The 22,031-nt window shown below is 35.8% G+C and overlaps 2 protein-coding genes across 2 annotated transcripts; one reads left to right on the top strand and one right to left on the bottom strand.

Annotated features, from left to right (window-relative positions):
- Positions 1-503: 503 nt before the first annotated feature.
- On the bottom strand, positions 504-15,683 carry LOC126236571 (lethal(2)neighbour of tid protein). The gene is made up of 2 exons (XM_049945980.1): positions 14,256-15,683; positions 504-1,995 (listed from the first exon to the last, which is right to left on the bottom strand). Exon 1 carries the CDS (start codon positions 15,594-15,596, stop codon positions 14,274-14,276), a length of 1,323 nt encoding a protein of 440 aa, XP_049801937.1. The 5' UTR covers positions 15,597-15,683; the 3' UTR covers positions 504-1,995; positions 14,256-14,273.
- A 295-nt stretch (positions 15,684-15,978) lies between these two features.
- Positions 15,979-20,282, top strand: LOC126236573 (lipid droplet-associated hydrolase-like). The gene has a single exon (XM_049945985.1). It carries the CDS (start codon positions 16,336-16,338, stop codon positions 17,251-17,253), a length of 918 nt encoding a protein of 305 aa, XP_049801942.1. The 5' UTR covers positions 15,979-16,335; the 3' UTR covers positions 17,254-20,282.
- The last annotated feature ends 1,749 nt before the right edge of the window (positions 20,283-22,031 follow it).

Raw genomic sequence — 22,031 nt, 5'->3', positions numbered from 1 at the left:
CTGTAACTCTTCTCTGTGAGTTCAGTACTATTATCCAAAAAATATAATTGCATAGAGCATAACATAACTGCTAATGTCTTCTATCGAGCTTTCTCAAACTGGACGGGTTATCCAAAACAAACAGTGAATATTGTGAATATGGTTATGTGGTTTAGCAGTCTACATATTATGCATAACATACAGTAACTGTTCCAGTCATTCAAACAGAAGTCTTTGGTGTATCAAACGCATAATCCAGGTCTCACTTCAACAGACTTTCATTTGTTTCCAGTGTGAAGGAATTCTTTGTGTGGCAGGACCTCCATAGGAAGAAATGAGAGTCAAGAAGCAGTGTCAAAGCAGACCAATCAGAATTCATCTATAAAGTTGAACAGAATGGACATACCACTCACAAGGAAACGGTAGTACTGATCATTTGTATTAAAAACAAAAAGAAAAAAAGGTTTATTCTAAACATTCATTAAATAAATACAAAAATATAACACTTTATATTTTCTGTGCTTTTTATCTATCTTTCTACAATATTTTTGATAATTTGAAAATCATTAGTACTATGGTGGTTGTTGTATTTCATGGAACTTGGCTTTGGCTTATAAAGCAATGGCTAAGATATCCCTGTCTTCCTAAAACACCACAGGCAAATGCCAACATGGTTCCTAAGAAAGGTCACAGTCTCTTCCTTCCCACATCCTTCTTCAAATATGAAAGTGCCCTTTTTCCAATGACCACTATATCAACAGAATATTACATTCCAATCTTCCTTGAATTTAATTTGCATGTTTTTGGATTCCACATCCAAGTTTGCGCATTTTTGGAAAAGAAAATTTCTGGTATGCAATTATTTGTTTTATCTCATTTTCAAGAGACGATTAGAACTGGTATTAATTACCTTCTACAAATACTCATTAATAACCATGTTCTTTAATTTTTGAAATTTATTGGTATATAATCATTCAAGACTAGATAAAACACTCCATACAATACAAAATTCAACATGTGATACAAAATGTGATGCAGTAACTAATAAACAAAGAACCACTATAAAAATAGGTACTCTCCACATTTATGGAAATGTGGATCACTCATTTTAATCAAAGGGCTATTATTTAACATTATGACTTGTTGAAGACACAATAGTATTCTTACAAAACAGTCATTTTGTAAAATGCAATATAAAATGAATATGCTTCCAAATGGCAATAAGAATACAAACTATTACATATTTTATATGTAACCCCTGTATGCAACAAATATTTGGAGATAATGTTTCTTGGGTACACACATAGGAAATTTTCCACCAATGTATCAGTCTAGTGGCATAATATGTGAACTGTCTCCACAATTCAACTAAACCTTGACAATTTCAAGTAATTTCCTTTTTGTTTCAACCAGCAAAAATGGTCCATAGATCATCATTTTGAAACATAAAAATGTCTACAAAAATATTATGACTCAAATATTATTTTACATGTGTATACACATATCACAAAAATATGCTTTCTATCAGATACTGCAGTGCCTTGTAGTTTCGGTTATGGATAAATTACAGAAACAAAAATTTCAAAAAAAGGAATAGACACCTTGTTGTTAAAGATAAATGAAATCACAAACAATGAACAAAACAAGACTTATAGAAAACGATATCCCGCTTAGGTTCAATTAAGATTTCTTGTTAAAAAAGAACCCGAGAAAATTTTCATTTTTCACATAATTCAGCAGCATTCAAAGTTCAATTTCATATCTACAGAACATGGAACACAATAGCAGGTAAAATATTTTGATTGTTATACATTAATAATCAAATTAGTCAGAAATTAAAACAAAAACATTAAAACTTCCACAAAAATTTAAATACAAGCAATAAAACAGAGGAAAAGTAAATATCATTTCTGGTTTTAGCAGGTGAAAAAACAGACAGCAGCATTCAACTCAGTAGAGAATTGTCTTCAGTAGTTAAAGTCTTTGGTATTCAGTAACACAGTACAAGGTTAAAGCCTGTGGAATAAAACACAATGCATAAATAAAATTATAATGTATAATTGAAGAAAAATGATTACGTAAAAAATTGAAAATGTTAATGCTCTAAGAGGCAAGTACCTCTGCAAGGACACACTTTCAATTTGTTTGTTTATTTATTTATTTTAGACACAATTAGTCAGAAATGAAGAGTGTGAGAACCATTGTATTAGTTTCAATTGCAGATTTAAAGCAATGGTAAGAAACTTCCTCTTGCTAATAAAAATTATTGTACAACTTAATAACATCAACTACATAAATATAATGAAATAACAAAATTTAAGAAAAGCCGTGTTAAGATTTTTCTTGCCCTCAAAATATTTCTTATTTTCAACATGCAATAGTTTTCTGGAAAAGTAAACAGAAGAAGAAACAGTCAACTAGCAAGTCTTATCAAACTATTGTGCAAGCTGTTTCATATTATAATTTTCTAGTATCGTCTTAACAATTCACAAGCCAAGTAATAAGACAGTAACTCCCAATTTTCTGATTATGTGCTTATATGATTTGGATGAAAAAATGAACAGGTATAACAAGGATTTATCAAACATTCTTTCCTGTATGTTGAGTTTTCATTGCTCACTGAATAAGTATCAGTTTTACAAAACACATACATGTATAGTCAATATTATAATTAATGAAAGAAATTACATATGGTTAGGATCAAAATGAAGATTGAAATGGAATCACTGAAATATACAGCAAGTCTGTTTGCTGCATATAATGAAAATGCTGCCATGCCCAGCAAACCTCTGACATCATCCACAACATGCTCTAAGGCACAGTGACCATACATCTGTCAAAAGGTGGGGGGGGGGGGGACTATCCTACAGACTGCTGTGCTCAAACAGTCATAAGAGAGAATAACTGTTAAATCCATGTGGGCAAGAGAAGTATCTCGCAACCAATATGTGACAAAGATCATACTCTGCTGACAGCTACAAACCAGAAAAAAACACTTTAATTTTGTGTGACTAAGATGAAAGCCTCCTTTTCAATGACACACACAAATAAAAATATTGTCACGAGAACCAAATTAATCAGCAAAACACTGTGAAGTGCATTGCAGATGGTACTTAATATAGTGCCACGTGTTATAGTTTCTTCCTGTTCCAATTTTGTATAGAACACAAGAAGAAGAAAGACCCCTTATATGCCTTTGTGCATGCTTTAATATGTATCATTTTGTCTTCATGGTCCTTTCTGGTAACAATACACAACAAGATGAAAACTATCTCCAGATTCACTTAATACTGGCTCTCAAAACTATGGAAGTGAGTATTCATGGGATAAATGTGTCTTTCTTCAAGCATCTGCCAGTTCAGGAATATCAGCAGTTCTGTGACTATCTCCTGTCACACACACCTGTGACTATTCATACTGCCCTTTTTTGTACATGTTCAGAATCATCTGTTAGGCCTATTTGATATGGTTCCTATAAACTTCTGCCATTTTCTAAGATGGGCTGCACAAGGTTTTTCCAAGCAGTCTTCTTTGTAGATTGAGAGCTTTTTCCCATTATTTTGCCAATAAATCAAAATCTACCAGTGCCTTAACTGCAAATGAGCATATGTGTCCATTTAATTTCATATCGCTACAAATTGTTACACCCTGGTATTCGTACAAGTTCACTAATTCCAACTGTGACTTGCTGATGTTGTAGTCATAGGATATTAGTTTTCTGCATTTAATGACAGGGACAATCTTACATTTCTGAACATTTAAGACATACTGCCAGTCAATGCACCACTTTGAAATCTAATGAAGATGTAAGTGAATATTTGTCCACCTTTCTTCAGATAGTACTTAATTTATAAATGACTTCATCTGCAAAAAGCCTGAGGTTACTATTGTCTGACAGGTCAGCAATATACAAAAGGAGCAACAAGAGTCTCAACACACTTCCACTGAGCACACCTCAAGTTACTTCCACTTATGCCAGCGAGTATGCATCCAGTATTACCTAGTGTCCTCCCTGCCATGAAATCCTCAATCCAGTTACAAATTTTGTTTGATACTGTAAATAATTGTACTTTGGTTAATAACCATTGGTGTGGTACCAAGTCAAATGCTTTTCACGTGTCAAGAAATACTGCAGCAACCTCATCCTTTCAGGCTTTCATATGAGGAACATGCAAATAGGCTTTCACATGAACTATGTTTTCCAAATCCACACTTGCTGGCATGCAGGAGGCTGTTCTATTTGAGATAGCTTATTATGTTTGAGCTCAGAACATGTTCTAAGATTCTGAGACATGGATGTCAAGGATACTGGGTGGTAGTTTTGTGAATTATTTCTGCTTTGCATGGGTGAGCTGCGCTTTCTTCCAAAAACTGGGCACAGTATTTTTTCTTTTCTTCTTTTTTTTCCGGGTGATCTACAGTACATTATGGTTAAAAGAGGGGCTGACTAAGACAAAAATACAGTATAGAATCTGACAGGGATCCCACTGGACACTGGAGCTTTATTTCCATTTTAATGATTTCAGTCGTTTCCCAACACTGCTGTTACTAATATCTATTTCATTCGTCTTTTCAATGCTACTAGAATTAAATTGGGGCAACACTCCTGGATTTTCCTTTGTTAAGGCATGCCTGTAAGATTGATTGATTAAAATTTTACCCTTTATGTGGGCTTATTTTCTGAACAGAAAAAGTCGGCTCTACAGATCATAAATAGTATGAGAAAATGATGGCTACTGAGTGTGTCTAATGTTACTGGAAATTTTGCGACAGAGGTCACACAGAGCTTGGCCAGAGACGGTACACTTGCAGCTTATCATCATCTTCCAGGCTTTGAGTCATAACACTGGCATTAACAACAACAGCATCATATCAATAAATCGCACAGGCAATTGGCTATAGTAGAATGATAACAGAATGACTGATGACAAGGTGGGCTCAGGATAAGTGTGTGGAAAGAAGAGTCCTTCCAGAAGGAGTACACCGTGGGAAGATTGTTCGACTGGCTCAGATGAATAGATGGATGACAACAACTGAAGCCTGAGAGGGAGTTACAGGCACAGTGTAATCACAAACTGTTAGTCACAGGTCACTGGAGCTGAGATCTCACACTGCAATGCTCTGACACCACACCACAGACAATAAAGACTCACAAGACATAAAGCCAGAGTCAATTAAGACATTGAGTGCATTTCGTGGTGTTCAGCGAAGAGTTTCACTTCAGTTTATGGAGAATATAATGAAACCAATGTGTCTGTAGATGCGCCAGTGAAAGGTCATAGGAAGCAGCAATTCTCGAGGCACATACCTCTTGCACCTACTGATTTGGTAAATGTTGAAGGGAAGCTGAATACGCACCACCATGTGGTAAGGGTGGTAAACACTGTTCATGATCAGGGTACCAAATGTCACATACAAGCAGGATGTCACATTCCTGCAGTTTAGGCCACAAATGCTAGTTAGTTAGTTAGTTAGTTAGTTACATGTTCAATGGTTCATTTGAGTGATACTTTTACTAATATGATGGGAAACAAGTCAGTTTATAGGATCTGTGTACACAATTAGTTTTAACATAAATTAACATTTTTATTTTTTGTGCTACTCATGCAACTACAATGTAATTAAAAGCTATTTTTAAGGTACCTATCTTTAATTAAAAAAAATATATTCATGGAATAGGAGTTGTCCAAAAGAAAAGATTCTTGGTTACATTTCATAAATGCTTTGCTATCTGTCAGACTTTTGTGTTATTATGCAAATTAGCAAACATTTTTGTTGCTGCATATTGAACCCCTTTCTGATGAACTTACAGCTTTAATAATGGGTAATAAAGCTCACATTTTCCTATAGTGTTGTGGACATCACTATTCCTCTCAAATTATGGTACATTATTTATGTAAAATTTCTGTAGCAAATATAAATTGTGATCATGCAGGTAAAGTGCCCAGGTCCTTCAAGAGGCACCTACAATATGACTGCAGGCAAACACCATATATTACTCTTACTGCTTGCTTTTGTGAAGTCAATACTTTCTTTCTAAGTGATGAGTTATACCAGGAAATTATTCCACATGACATTATCGGCAAGAAACCTGCAAAGTATGTTACACAGTTGATTCGGTTCTCTCCAGAACTAGTAATTATACGAAGAGCAAAATTAGCTACATCAATTCTTAGTATGATTCTATTTTTTGTACAGGACTGAGTAGACTATGTTTCCTCAAAAGTTGGGAAGAGTCCATTTTCTAAGACCCACTTCATAATTCTTTTAAAAACATAATTAAGAATATCTTCTGTTTCTTTCTCTCCAACAGGACTTATAACACTAGTATGGATGCTAGAAGTATGTATTCTGCTTGATGAATGTTAAATGAAATTAATTCTCATTAAACAGGAACTGGACACTGTGGTACTCCCTTCACGATTTCTCCTCTGCAACTTAAATTTTCTGTTCATTCAACACTGTTTGAATTACTCAGAACAAATTCAAACCATTTGTTTGCAATGCCAGCTGACACTATTTTATTATTAATGACTTATGCTGTTATAAGTGAATGCATAAACAGCATTCTCACTCAAGCAATCCTTCTGGAAACCATACTGTAACATCTTATATAAATTTTTCTTTGGAGATGTGAGACTTCTCTTGAGTAAATTACTTTTTTGAATACTTTGGAAGACGACATCAATGAGGAAAGTGGACTAAAACACAGTCTTTCCTGTCAGCCTTTCTTACAAAAAGTTTAACAATGGCATATTTTAATCTGTCTGGAAAAATTCTCTGTCGCAGCAATGTATTACATACATCATTAAGGACATTAGCCTACTTATTAAGCTCGAACAACTCTTCAGAATTCTGTTTGAAATTCCTTCAACACCATATAGTTTTTGTTTATTATAACTTTTATAAATCTAGCAATTTCAGTCAAGGATGTTGGTGCTACTTCTAGTTGCTTAAAGTTTCATGTAATGCCATTTTTGAAATATTCTCTTGCTTCTTTAACTGAACTATTGAGTCCTATTTTTGCTGCTACATTTAAAAGTGATTATTAAAAATACTTGTAACTTGTGAATTATCAGTTGCTAGTTGAAACATAGTCTTTTAAGTTAAACATTATGGTATCTTGAACACAGAGTGGTTGTCCTGTCTATTGCTTCACAATATCTCATACACTTTTATCTTGTATCATCATTAGTAATTTCTGTCAGGATGTGCATATTTCTGAACATTTTATGAATTTTCTTAAAATATTACAGTATCTTTTGTAGAATGCAAATAACGTCAGACCCTGGCTACTTCTGAGCTTTGTATAAATCACCCTCTTCCTCTTAAATCACATTTTAATCCCATTAGTTATCCATGACTGACTTGTTTCTTTTAGTGGACTTTGTGGATAACGTTTTATGAAAGATATTTTCAAATACTGGCACAAATTTGCTATAGAATATATTGATTTTCACATTAGCACATCTTTCTGTGTATACCTCATCCCACATCACTTCTTTTCTCTTATTCTTAAAACACTGAACCCTGTTCTCATTAACAATTCACACTGCTTCCAATCAACGTGCTTTCGAGCTCTAAGGAACTACATTGTTTATTTTCATTAATTGTTTATCATGAGCAGATTGGCTATTAACAATTTTCTGTACATTAATCGTTTCAGTATGAGGCTGCACATGTTGGAAAATTCACTATTTAAATCTGATTGAAACAGCCAAATAATGATTCCACTTCATTTATCCTGTCAGAATCTTTTAAGAAATCTACACTGAAATATCCAGAAACTACTGGTTCTTTTGACTGACAGGTAGCTGAATAAGGTATCTAGATTTCTCATAAATTGCTAAATGTTCCCTAGAGGGGACCTGTACGCTGTTACAATTACAAAACAGATATTCTGCAGTAACTACTCACAAGTACATGCTTCTGTTCTTATCTACACAGAAACTGCCTGTTTCAATATTTTTGTCTTAAGTGTTCAACTTTTACATATGTTGCAACTCTCCCATTTTCCTTAGTAATATATAAGCACCTTTATCAAACTTCTTGAGGAATGTACAAATCCCTGACTTGTTAGCCCAATCCCTGATTTGCCATCCATAGAGCACCTGTGGGATGTGGCAGGAAGATATATACTTTCATACCAGTAACTTCATGAATCGGCATTGCATATGTTTCAGTCATGGCACGAAATTCCTCAAGATGAAATTCAGAGGCTGTATGCTTCCACGTCACAATGAATACAAGACTGTTGTGGCACTTACAAAATTTTGAATACAAGAGCGTACTTATGTTTGAGAGGAACACACTTCATACTGATTTTGATGACTGGACATCAGTTCTGAATGGGATGAAAGTTCAATCAGTTAATTCCCACTATATGGACGAACACCTCCACAAAGTTGGAACAATATCAGACTGGGGTTTCACAGTTTAGCACATCTCATTTACTTCAGTGTATAAACAAAGATGTAATTCAAGGTGTGCAGGTAGTGTTTTCTGAAGATCATTTGCTACCTGAAAGAATGTCACCAGTAATGATAATCTACGTCAGTCTATGTAGATACTCCGAAAGCCGTTGCATACTGTGTGGCGGAGGGTACCTTGTACCACAACTAGTCATTCCCTTTCCTGTTCCACTCATAAATGGAGCGAGGAAAAAATGACTGTCTATATGCTTCTGTACGAGTCCTGATTACTCTCATTTTGTCTTCACAGTCATTACACAAGAAGTATGTCAGTGGCAGTACGATTCTTCTGCAGTCTAAGATTCAATTAAGTTCATAGAGCAAGTCCGTAACACTCACATGGCGATCGAACTGGTAACAATTCTAGTACTATGCCTCTGAACTGCCTTCCTTTAATCCGACTTGGTGGAAATCCACCTGCTGCCCTGCAACTGAGCTTAATTGCTCATTCCATTGCATATCACTTTGCAATGTAGTGTTTAGATATTTGTCGTGACTATCAAGTAGCACAGCACCAATACTATATCTGAAAATTGCAGGATTGTTTTTCCTATTCATATGCATTAACTAAAATTTTTCTACTTATAGAGTAAGCTGCCATTCATCACACCAAACAAGAAATTCTGTCTAAAGTCATCCTATATCCTCCTACAGTCATTAAAAGGCAACACATCCCCATACACTACAGCAGCATCTGCAAACAGCTACAGGCTGCTCCTCACCATATCTGTCAGGTCATTTTTGTATATACATAGCAAGAATGATTCTATCACACTTCCATGAGAAACACCTGACTATACCTTTATTTTTGATGAACACTCGCCATCCAGGACAGCGTACTGGGTTCAATTACTAAATAATATCTTCGAACCACTCAAATATCTGAGAACCTATTTCGTATGCTCAGACTTTCATTAACGGCCTGCAGCACAGCAGTATGTTAAAATACATTCCAAAAATGTAGGAACTTGGAATCGGCCTATTGTCCTTCATCCATGATTTGTGATAAAAGGCCAAGTTGACTTTTGCACAAGCAATGCTTTCTAAATACATGTTAAGAGACAAACAAACTCAATACATCAAGATAAGTCAGGTTGAAAAGAAATAGCAGATATGCATATTAACATTTGACAGTAAGAAATTTCCTCAGCATGTCATTATTTACAGTGCCAGATGTAAAATGTCAATCTATATTCTGACAGTGGAAATATATTGCAATTTCTTACATTATGGCCATATTATTAAACAGTGTAGACTACAACAACACTGTGCTAAATTTGGGAGACATCATGATTCCTGAAAAATTAAGGGAACATCATTTGTAAGTATTCACTGTGGCAAAAGGGGGGAGGGGGGGGGGGGCAGCCTAGATTTTTGTGTTGGCTGAATTTGGTTGGCAAGGGAACTTTTATAGTATGTAAAGTCTTTGTGATTATATTTGTAATAGCATGTTTCCTCTATTTCGAAATTGGTGTTAAAGCAATTTTTTTATGATTTTGTGGGTTGTGTTGTTATTGTAGACAATTAAGTTGGATTGTGATTGTTAAGTATCATGTGTTTGCTTTACATACACTGGTGAGGATATGTCTTTGATACTTGGTATTTGAGTAAGTTTTGTGTTATGGTACTGTACACTTATTTTAGTGATATACTTAATATGAAGCATTCAGTACCGAATTAGTCAAACTGTGCGTGATGTTATGGTATCATTGATTTCATTTGAGCTACATAGGTCCAGTGAAATTCATGACACTGGTTTCTGAAACTATATGTAGGTTCACAGTATTGTGACTTCATTTGAGGTATATGGTCAAGTGGAATTTCCAGTATCTTTTTTTTGGATTTGTGGTATTGCAGACTTTTCTTCTCTATTGGGATTGTTGTATATTTAATCTGGCCCTACCCAAAAATCCCTAACTCCTGTTTCGTCTTGTTAGTTTCATGTTACTTCTGCCATTAAAAACATTTTGTATTATTTGTGCATGTTTGTGTGCGTCATGTGTGATGCCATGATTGCCATAATGTATAAGTTTGAAATGTCCGACACCTTGATGATATCATGTGTCAAAGTCAACAGGTGGTATCACAATCTTCAGTAACCCAACAAATATTCTTTTGCTCTGCATGATTTACTGCAAATGGAAATTCATTCAAAGTTGAAAAAGGGTTATAAGGAATTTGCTCCTTTATTTTCAACACTTAAGTGCAATGATCAAAGATATATGATACAGTTGACAACATAGGCATATCAAAAGAGAGTGGTGGCACATGTTATAAGGAGAATTTACTATTATTAAACTTTATGGAAGGTGGCAGGTGTAAAACACAGGGAGCGAAAGGCTATTTACAATTTGTACAGAAACCAGAAGGCAGTTATTAGAGTCGAGGGACATGAAAGGGAAAGAGTGGTTGGAAAGGAAGTGAGACAGGGTTGTAGCCTATCCCCGGTGTTATTCAATCTGTATATTGAGCAAGCAGTAAAGGAAACAAAAGAAAAATTCGGAGTAGGTATTAAAATCCATGGAGAAGAAATAAAAACTTTGAGGTTCGCCGATGACATTGTAATTCTGTCAGAGACAGCAAAGGACCTGAAGGAGAAGCTGCACGGAATGGACAGTGTCTTGAAAGGAAGGTATAAGATGAACACCAACAAAAGTAAAACGAGGATAATGGAATGTAGTCGAATTAAGTCGGGTGATACTGAGGGAATTAGATTAGGAAATGACACACTTAAAATAGTAAAGGAGTTTTGCTATTTGGGGAGCAAAATAACTGATGATGGTCAAAGCAGAGAGGATATAAAATGTAGACTGGCAATGGCAAAGGAAAGCGTTTCTGAAGAAGAGAAATTAGTTAACATCGAGTATAGATTTAAGTGTCAGGAAGTCATTTCTGAAAGTATTTGTATGGAATGTAGCCATGTATGGAAGTGAAACATGGACGATAAATAGTTTGGAGAAGACGAGAATACAAGCTTTTGAAATGTGGTGCTACATAAGAACGCTGAAGATTAGATGGGTAGATCACGTAACTAATGAGGAGGTATTGAATGGAATTGGGGAGAAGAGAAATTTGTGGCACAACTTGACTAGAAGAAGGGATCAGTTGGTAGGACATGTTCTGAGGCATCAAGGGATCATCAATTTAGTATTGGAGGGCAGTGTCGAGGGTAAAAATCGTAGAGGGAGACCAACAGATGAATACACTAAGCAGATTCAGAAGGATGTAGGTTGTAGTAGGTACTGGGAGATGAAGAAGGTTGCACTGGATAGAGTAGCTTGGAGAGCTGCATCAAACCAGTCTCTGAACTGAAGACCACAACAACAACAACAACAACAACAACAACAACATGCTAAATATGTCACATATGCAAATACCAATTTTTGTTATGAAGAACACAACTGGTTAAGATTTCTTACTATGGTTGGGACATTTTTATTCCAATGAAGAGGTTGTAGCATCCATAAATAGGTGTCTTGCTGAACTTCATAATTCAGTAATTCAGAAATGGGACACACCCACTAAAAAGATGTTCAAGAAATGGCACTGATTTAAAAGAGAAAGTGATTTTCTTTATCAGAACAAAGTCTTTCACTGCCAAAGCCATAAGTTAATTCACTTTTCACTCATGAGTCAATTTCTCACACAAGATGAGGCTGCTGATTCACAACACTGTGTTCCAGTAAAAATAATTTAACTATGTTGAAACATAGTCTGTGACAGTGCACCTTCAGAAACAGAGAAGGGCTAATGTGTCATGACATTAAAATCATGTAGGTTTTTTCCCCACTGCTTTCTAATATGGAAACAGAGTAGGTTACATATTAAAAATGAAAGGTCTTGCCAATGAAAGGCACTAAATGTATGGCATCACATGCACCATGGAGTGCTCAAATCAGAGAAGACTACATAACAAGTTTTTAAAAATGGACACTCCCAGGATGATGAAGCTAAGTACTCATGTAAGCACATTCAGAAAAGAACGTTCTATGTATTAGTACTATTCCCCAAACTGGTAAGGAAACAACTACAAAATACGGTGATTCATTTGTGAACAAAAACCGAAGATTCATACCAAAATTAACACTCACGAAGAAAATGAAATTTGTTTCTATGCCCTGAAGGTTTAACATGCTAATACAGTAAATACATCTAGTGGTAAAATATGGTAGTGTAGTAGTCACCTATTACGTTTTTACCTCGCAGACTATAGCTACAATAGCAGAATCCTCTTAAACATTACCTTTGTAGAACTTTAGAGACATGTAGGGTCTATGATCAAACTAGGAACAAGGTGTGCTCATTTCACTCAGTTGGTGGAACACTGACAACAAAAAAGTGAAGGTCCTGGTCACATCCTAATTACAACTGTTATCTTTCAGGAAGGTTCATCATATCTTTTTAAATTTTTGTACACATATATGGTTGCACAAAGCTCTTAACAGAACTCAATATACAAAAAGAAAATTACTTTACTAAAATTCAGATTATGGGGTTCTCGGCTTAATGTTATGCTTGTGCTGCCACTGGATCCCAGATCTTATTTATCAGACTACTGACATTACAGCATTGAAGCCATTAGATTATTTGGTAGATGATACCTGGAACAAGATTTGTTTAATTCCTTTCCTTCACCTTTCAGAGACGGGTACACCAAATGACTGTATGTATGCGCCTGTGGATGCTTTAATCTTTCTTGTTATGAAGATAACTTGTCTTTAGTATAGATCTTGCTACCAGAGTTTATGAACGTAAAACACTCTCATTGAAAGATAACATAGATCCTCTTCAAACTTTTTGTTTGTTTCACAAACCATTCCACATTGTTCAGCCTCCCACACTGACGGACAGTATTCAACAATGGGTAATAAAACTGTCTTTTAACTTATTTTACACATAAAGAAGCTCTAGTTACCCAGAATTCCTCCAATAAGTGTAGTAGTTTGATACATGCTTTTCCCATTTCAAGATTCTAAATTACGTTCCATCTCTTGTCACTTTCAGTAATCATATGACACTTAAAAACAATGATCTTAGTCAGTGGTAATATTAATGATTTGTCACTTGGTTCGGTTTTATGGTTCCTTTAATGACCACCTTTACTATGGCTCTAACAGCACCTGACTTCTTTTATGACTATCTGCTCTGCTCTGGTGTTTATGCATTTCCTCTTCCCAACAGCATAAATCTGATGTAACAATTTTGTTTTAAGGAAGTGTGTACTATATTTTTATTTTCCAATTGTTTATATGTTCTCTGCAGATCCATCACAACTTTACGTGTGAAATGCATGACAGTCAATCACGGCTACAAATTTCAATAAGCCTCTCACTTTATGGATCATCTGGAGTTACTTTCTAAATGTCACTGACCGTCCAAGACTCGAACATGCGGGCTGAGAGTTGGGCAGATAGAGAAAAATAATCCCTGTATCTTCCTTGCCTGTGACGTGATATAATATTGCACTGCAACTTAACAGACAAAGTAAAGTTTAAACAAGTGTGGTTTTGTATGTAATAAGAAAAAATAAGGTAAGCTAATGTGCATGGTATACAAAAGATCTCATAAAACCATTATTATCCAATTATTTAATGATTCTTGGTTTAGGCCCACTACTCAATAATTCTCAGTCACTGTTGCCAGGTCTTTCATAATAGTTCTCAACAAACCAGAGTTACTAGGAAAAAGAGTATTACAACAGTTAACACTGAATTACTTGTCACCCTTCATTAATAAAATTTATAAACAGCATGTAGTCAGACACACAATACCATACATAATAAAATGTTTCAAAATTTTAAGTACCATTAAAATCTGTGATGATTATTTTGTTTTTGTTGTTGCCTGGTTCCTCAGCACTTTGTTTCTTTGAAGTCCATATAAAATGCATATATGACACAAATGCAGCAGCACACTACTTACAGCTGTTGATGGGAAAGTGTTCCAACATAATTCAATAACACCTAAAATGCATAATCTCCAAACATCAGAAAAAGGTGTAGACCACAACAGGTAAGGCAATGAGTGGAAATACCACACATAAAACTGATAGTGCAATGAACGACTACACATTATACCAATAAAATTTGAAGTGAACATTGGAAGCAGAAACAACTGAGAAACAGTCTTCATATCTATCTTTTCTTTATGTTTCTTCAGCTGAGGTTGGATGTCATTTTCAAGTGCTTTCAGGCTAGCATAGCTACGAAGGTACACTAGTGATATATCATAAAAATATGCTAGAAGTGCAATATGCAACATCAAGAGTGATATATGAAAGTATGGACTAATGAAAATATTTTCTGGCAAAAACCTCCAGTTAACTGTCCACTCAAAAAGAAAAACACGGCCAAGATTGAAAGCACCCTTTATGTAAGCAAATGGATTAGTCAATATAAATGGAAGACCAAGAATTATTTGTACAGAAGCACATATAAAAAGCTGAACTATAGTGCCTCGGACGCCAAGAGATGTCAAATATCCTACAAGTAATGCTGGTGCAAAGAGTAGAATATTCATCTTGACAGACACTGCCAGGCTATAAAAAATACTACCTACAGTCCATCTGTTGTCCAAGAAGTAGTTCAGCGAACCATACAATAATATCATAGCAACTGGGTCATTAAATAAACGAAGGACAAAAATTGAGTGGATTCTGTAAGATGTACAGCATACTAAAATTAGCACATATGGTGGCACTTTTTGACTCTTGTAATAAATTCTAAACACTAAACACAACAGTATAATGTAGAATAACGCGAATATATATTGAGCTAGCCTAATGTTTTGACCGTGCTCTGTAATATAATAGAGTAACATAAATATGTATACAAATCCAGCTGGGTAAACAAGAGGTCCTGTATCTCCCTTCAGGTACGTATAATCCAGTGTACCATTTGCGACTCCCTCAACTTCCTGCATGTACGCTACCCAATCTATTTCTGTATATCTAACTGTGTGTATAACCACAATATTCACAAAAATTTCAGCGACAATTAGCAATAAACCCACAACCGGCAATCTCTTCGGATCAAATACTAGAGACAACACAAAATCTTTGGTGCAGTATTTATTTTTAACAGCGTGAAATAATTTGATAGCTTGGTTACGATGCTTCTGACTTTGTCCCATCCCTTTGCTTGGCATAATTGTGAATCACTTTCGCACCAATGCCACACAAAACAATACCACGTTCACGTTGCACGCCACAGAACACCAATTTGCACGCTGTAAATTTTCGTAGTCATTCATTTGTTTAAAGCGTTGACGGTGCAGGTAACACTTAAAATTTAAATATAATTTTGTACTGCAGTAAATCATATTCATTCAACCACAACTTGTATTCCGAATCTAATAACGTTAATATGCTCACAATTTACAAATGACGAAATAATTATAGTTAATGAAAGCTGTGTAGTAAAATCATCTAACATCATATTAATGATTATTAATTGAAATCATAAATTTTCTGTCCAATTGATAGGAAAAATTCTTTTATTGGTAATTCTATCCACATAGTGGATTAAAGTAGGGCATTTCCGAAAATATTTGCCCATAGTGTGCATACTCTCGAACATACTTTGACAGATGTGTAGTAACTATATAAACACAGCGCCCTTCGAAATGACAGATCGGAGGTGTGATGAAGTTTATTACTAGGAGAAAAACAATGATTCAAAAATGCGGACGTAATTCTGATCTCCTGTTTTACGCAGTTAGATGGAAGTCGATAATATATTATGCAAGTCATAGGCTGTTGGGATGTGGTAGGAGGTATCGCAAAAAAGAGAAAGCAGAATACACTCCTTCAGAGTTTAGCGGGTCGCGTTATATCTACTTGGAAGGACGTGGAAGGTAAGCGTGAAGCAAAAATTCACAAGACAACATGCAAGATGAATTTGTTAACATCGGTGCTACGCCAACACACATTGCTACATGGGGTATCGGAAAAAAGGAAGAAATACAAAATTGTGAAGAACTGGTACTTCTTATTCCAGGAAACCCTGGTCTGATTGGTTATTATAAAGAATTTTTAGATACCGTTTATAAGAATCTGAAAATGCCGCTGTGTGTGATATCACATGCAGGACACGAATTACCAACGGGCAGTGTTACTGCAGTTGACGGACAGCAGTCTTATGATCTTGATTTTCAGACTCAACATAAAATTGAATTTATAAACAAATATGTACCGAGCAACATCAGGTTGTATCTTGTTGGCCATTCTATCGGGTGTAAAATTATACTGAATATGTTGAAAAATGAAGACATAGACAAGCGGGTGGTTAAGTGCTATCTATTATTCCCTACAGTTGAGCGAATGGCGGAGTCACCCAATGGAAAATTCTTAACAAAATTTGTACTCCCCATAGTACCCATAATATTGTTCTTATCATGGATATTCACGTTGTTTCCCAGTAAGATACAGTACTGTCTACTGTACTTGTATTTTTTAATTCGTGGTTCAGGAAGTGATGCTTCTGATGTTACCAGACAATTAATTAATCCACAGATATTGAGAAATGTTTTTTCCCTAGCTGATGATGAAATGAATACAGTGCAAGAACTTGATCATCATGTAGTAGACTTGCACAAAGATAAGCTGTTTTTCTACTATGGTGCAACAGATAACTGGACACCTGTTAGTTATTTTGAACAGTTGTTAAAACTTCACCCAAATGTAAAAGCACAGTTATGTAGTAATAATTTTGAACACGCTTTTGTGTTATCATCAGCAAATGAGGTGGGAATGTTTGTATCTGAATTGATAAAATCTGACAAACTAAAATGTAGTGGCATATAGTAAAATACTTTTTTGGAGATTATAGATGGCATATTTGCTTAACAGAATTAGCACTGCAAGGATTTACTCAAGTCACTGTAAAATATATATACAATGGTACCATTATGTTCATTGCACTTGTACCAAGAAACACTACTGGAAGTAGGATAAAGAAAGCAATAAATTATAGGTGCTGCACCAGTTTAGGGCTGATTTATGTTTACCTGTAGCTCATATTTTGTTTTTATTCATTCTCCCAATTTTGTGTTTTGCCTTGCCAAGTCTCTGTATTCACAGAAGCTCCACAATATTGTAATTTTTTCCCCAAGTGTGAATTTTTTTCAACTATCCATTTTATCACAGAAAAATTAACTTCTGACATTGTAGTCATTGAAAGAATGTTGGCTATGTATTTTTTTTTGTTAAGTTACATCAATATCTTGTACATTAATGCAGATATCCTCAGATCTTTGTCCTAGAGATGTGAAATTATAGCGAGTTTTGTATTTTGGTAACTTAATCATGTAGATAGATTCTATCACGGTTGTGAGTATTTGTAAGACTAGAGTATTTTGTACTTCTTATGTTTAGCTAATATATTTTTATGGTTTTGTGAGGATAAGTCTACATTATTATAAAGACTACTAATTGGTATCATATTGGATTGAACATAAGTAATTTTTATCCAGTTTTAACCACACAGTGCCATAGTTGTACTGTTGAGTATCAATATTCGGAGGATATTTTGTATGGTTCATAATGAAAAACATTATTTTAGAAAATAATTTGCTATAGATGTAACTTAAGATGGAAAAAAACCTTGGGTTACTTGCTTGTCACAAGAGTTGTGAGGTTGGAGAAAATAAGCAGGCAAGTAAGATTTCCAAACAGAATCAAATACCTAGATGCTAGTACTCCATAAAGAGGAATGAGCACTAAAAATGAGAAAAGATGGAGGGGAACAAAGAGACATTATTGTAATTTGTTTACAGCATCCTGGATGAGGACTCCATAGTTCTGGATTGGCCAAAACTAATAGAAATCAGTTGGCTTTGGTTCTGATTGTTTAGTGTGTGGCTGCTGCCAACATTGGCGATATAACAATGCAGTACCTGTATGTACCATAACAGTTACAAAGTGATCATTGTGGCATTCCATGTGAAACCAGTAAATTCACGTGTAGTGCCAGACCTGTGTGAGGAAAACACAACATGCTTCCCCTGCACCCCCCCACCCTCACCCCCATTCCCCCACCTGCCCCTGCCCCCTGAAACTTGGCCATGGCATACAGAAAAAGATACAAGTAACAATCTGTTTAAAACTCTGATATAGAGAAGGCTTAAAGCACTTTTCTTTTTGTGTTTTTATCATATTTCACATAAAAATTGCACATCAATGAAGGAGGATATGTCAGAAATACTTGCAAGTAAAAAATATACATTTATTTATTGAAGACAAACTGACATTAGTAGAAGATAGTTTCAACTTGTTAAATAAACAAAATGAGTAACACAGGGTAAGGCAGGAACTGTGCAGCTACACTCAGAGCTACAATGTTGCTCATACAGTCATGTTTTATTTCTATAATTAAATTTGTCATAATTATACCACATGATTCTTGTTTTCATTGCAGAAGATGTTATTTATGCCGCATCATCACAATTGTTATTAGTGATCAATATGTGTTAAATAGTTCAATTTTTTGATCAACTAATTTTATTGTTTTCAAAATAAGATGCATGCATGGTGTCTGAAAAATCTTACAAATGGGGTGAAATCAAAGAGTCCATGTGTTGCAAATGTTAAAAAATATCGCATTTTCAATGAAATTTGGGACACTTCCATATCAATATTTATGTAAGAAGATGAGCCATATCAGCAGTCTTCATGCCTACATCAGGGCTTTAACATACCTCCTGAGAGCATGATTCCTCATACTCAGAACCAATTTACTGGAAATGTGCTCTCTGATCTATCTTATACAACCCAGATAAGGTGTGGAGGAACAGCATTGTGCATGTCTGTGTTAGATATGTTCCAGTTTTGTGTAACTAATTCATTGGTCAATCACTTGTCCATCATCATACAGCTTTTGTCATGCACCACCTCTTCCAAAAGTATATTACCAAAACATGATATATTACAGCCGCTGGAATAATCGGAACTCTCAGCTTCTGAGGTTCATACCAAGTAGGGGTTATTCTTGGATTGCTGGCACAGTGTTTTAGTGTTAACTTATATATTCTGTACATTAATGAGAAAATTAGTGTTATTGGGAATAACATGTGGAATAAAGATGTATAAGCCTCATTTGTCTTGATTAAAAACAAGGCACTCAGTTTCCTTTTGTATTCAAGTCATATTTCGAAAGTCAGTGCAGGATTTGCAGTTTAAATAGATGAAATTGACAATTGAACCTCCTCCAGAATGATTTTTAATGGTTGGGTGGAGAACTTACAACTGCTGATTTACTCCAACAAGCATTGCTGCCTTAATCTCGTTCTCACTGTGAGACTCCTGACCATAACAAATCTGCAGCAGATAGCAGACTTTTGAATTTCTCCATAGTTGGACCATGGCATTGTGGCATAAAGGCTGCTGTTTGGGATGGTATTAATTGTATTCACTCATGGTCACCTCACTTTGAATAATCTTCTCATTAGCAAAGGAAAATTATTTCCACACACCAGTCTTGTAACTGCACTTATTGCAGAGAAGCTTATGGTGTATGAGTTATCATGACTAAGAAACTTAGTCATTAACTGCTGCACAACAATTTCATATTCATTTATGTAACTATTCAATCTCTATATACAACAGCCTAATAATAGATTAATGTGTGATATTTGGCAGTATGTATATACAGCATACTGTCAAAGGTGATAAAAATCACTGAACATTCCTGTTGGTGCACAAATTTTTTTGTGTACCATTCTTAAAATTCTGTGATATATGCTTTTATATTTCATATTTTTCATGTCTGAAACATTCTAGACAGAAAAAAATTGTTAATTGTTGTATTTTTTTAAATAAATTATTTTATATTTTTATGATTTCTTATTTTTTGCTGTCCAGACAGTAGTATGCTAGGTTCGTGAAAACTTACATCCCCCGTGGATATCATAAAAGAAAAAAATAAATAAATATCTGCTATTTGCTTCTTATGGGTTTGTTTTCTGAACTGTTTGTACAGTAAGCATGTTTGGACGTCTGAAAGAGTATCCTGTTCTTCAGGTGAAGTAGGTACATTTTGACAGGTTTACCTGTTGTTTCATAGCTTTTCATTACTGTGACTCTAAATGATGCTCCAACTGAAACCTTCCAGGACGTGTACAGTACACGGCAGAGTCATCAACAAAACTTTTAAATTATTAGCTTAGTATTTATTAGACCACAATGAAGATCAATAGTTATTGCAATGTGATTGCTTCAGTGGCACCAAAATAAACTTATTTCAGGCTGGCCTTGGTTCTTGGGAGCACTTTTAATGTGGAAATACTTTAACTGAAGAACAAAACTAAACTCTGCCTGAACAGGTAATTAAGGCCCAACGGTATGGACCGGCCACTGTTCATCCTCAGCCTACAGTGTCACTGGATGTGGATATGAAGGGGCATGTGGTCAGCACACCACTCTCCCGGCTGTATGTCAGTTTATGAGGCCAGAGCTGCTAGTTCTCAATCAAGTAGCTCCTCAGTTTGCCTAACAAGGGTTGAGTACACCCCGCTTGCCAACAGCGCATGGCACACCGGATGGTCACCCCCCAAGTGCTAGCCCAGCCCAACAGCTCTTAATTTTGGTGATCTGACGGAACCGCTGTTACCATTGCGGCAAGGCTGTTGGCTTTACTGGAGAATGGCATAGTGATGGATGTTTCAGTGCCAGGTCAGGACACAGCATCAGGCACTGCTGTGAGTGCCAGTTGCTTCATGGCGGTCATAGTGTTAACACTCTTGCTGTAACATGTTGAATGCTGTGTGGCTGCTGGTGGTCACAGCAGAACTGCACACCTGATAGCATGTGGCCACCCGCAGCTACAGCACAGTCTCGTGCCAGAGTATGAGCGTGGTGTGGTGTGGCCCGGCCCGGCCTGGAGGTGAAATATCTGTCACTATCCATGTAGCAGCCAGTGTGTTAACAGATGATACACCAAATTGGTAGATAAACTCCCCTGGTGTAGTAAGAACTCCCAGTTTTTAAAATATTTCTTTACTGCCACTTTACTTACAACCCTTTCTGCAGCTTAGAAATTGTGTCCACCTTTTGTGCATTTGAACACAGAGCAGAATCCCACAGTTAATAACTTAGTGTGCACAGAAACATGCGGGACATGCTGGAAACATAACATAGGAGTTCCCTTTTTGGCACATTGTAGTGGTGGTGGTGCTTCTCCAGAAGATTGTAGGTTGATCTCTTCACAACCAGGAACTGTACATTTCATGTGGATCTAAATCAATGTGTCTCTTTAGATGATGTGTTTACAATTTATTTGTAGGAACATTCACTAAACTCCGTCCTAACAGGCCTCAGAAGGTCCAGTTGTACTGACCAACTGCCATGTCATCCTCAGCTGATAGGCCTCACTGGATGCAGGTATGGAGGGGCATGTGGTCAGCACAGTGCTCTCCCTGAAGTTATCAGTTTTCATGACTGGAGCTGCTAGTTCTCAATCAAGTAGCTCTTCCCTTGGTCTCACAAGGACTGAGTGCACCCTGCTTGCCAACAGCACTTGGCAGACCAATTTGAACTTGCACCTGCCAAAGGGGGAGGAGAGGGGAACTCTTAAACAGGATTTGGTA

This window comes from Schistocerca nitens, chromosome 2, assembly GCF_023898315.1.
Source record: "Schistocerca nitens isolate TAMUIC-IGC-003100 chromosome 2, iqSchNite1.1, whole genome shotgun sequence".
Classification (NCBI taxonomy): Eukaryota; Metazoa; Arthropoda; class Insecta; order Orthoptera; family Acrididae; genus Schistocerca; species Schistocerca nitens.
This window is presented reverse-complemented; position numbering and strand designations above follow the sequence as displayed.